General features: G+C 67.7%; 1 protein-coding gene across 1 annotated transcript in view; it reads right to left on the bottom strand.

Annotated features, from left to right (window-relative positions):
* Positions 1-6: 6 nt before the first annotated feature.
* Positions 7-291, bottom strand: part of RPRD2 (regulation of nuclear pre-mRNA domain containing 2) — a gene marked incomplete at both ends in the record, with an annotated part of 10,364 nt that continues 10,079 nt past the window's right edge. The window contains one exon of the mRNA XM_010135154.1: positions 7-286. Within this exon, the coding sequence (XP_010133456.1) occupies positions 7-286 (280 nt within the window). The remainder of the gene's footprint in view (positions 287-291) is intronic.

Genomic DNA, 291 nt, shown 5'->3' with positions numbered 1-291 from the left:
CCATGCCAGGCAGCTCCGCCGTGCCCGAGGGGCCGTTGTCAAAGGCGCTTCCACCGCTGCTCATCTCGAACCACCCCGCAGCCGCCCGGCTCGCGTCTCGCCCGTGTCCTCTGCTCCCCTTGCCCAGAACCCGGATGGACTCCACGGTCTGGATGGGTTCTCCCGACATGCCCCTGCTCGAGGCGTTGTGGTAACCCAGCGTTTCGATGGGCGCCCCTTTCTCCTCGGTGCTGTCGGGCAGGTCCAGGCAGGCAGAGGAGACCCTGGTCTCGATGCGGTAGTGGTCCTCCC

This window comes from Buceros rhinoceros, unplaced genomic scaffold (genome assembly GCF_000710305.1).
Source record: "Buceros rhinoceros silvestris isolate BGI_N320 unplaced genomic scaffold, ASM71030v1 scaffold22714, whole genome shotgun sequence".
In the NCBI taxonomy this organism is placed as follows: Eukaryota; Metazoa; Chordata; class Aves; order Bucerotiformes; family Bucerotidae; genus Buceros; species Buceros rhinoceros.
Note: the sequence above shows the minus strand (reverse complement) of the source record. Positions and strands in the feature narration are given on the sequence as shown.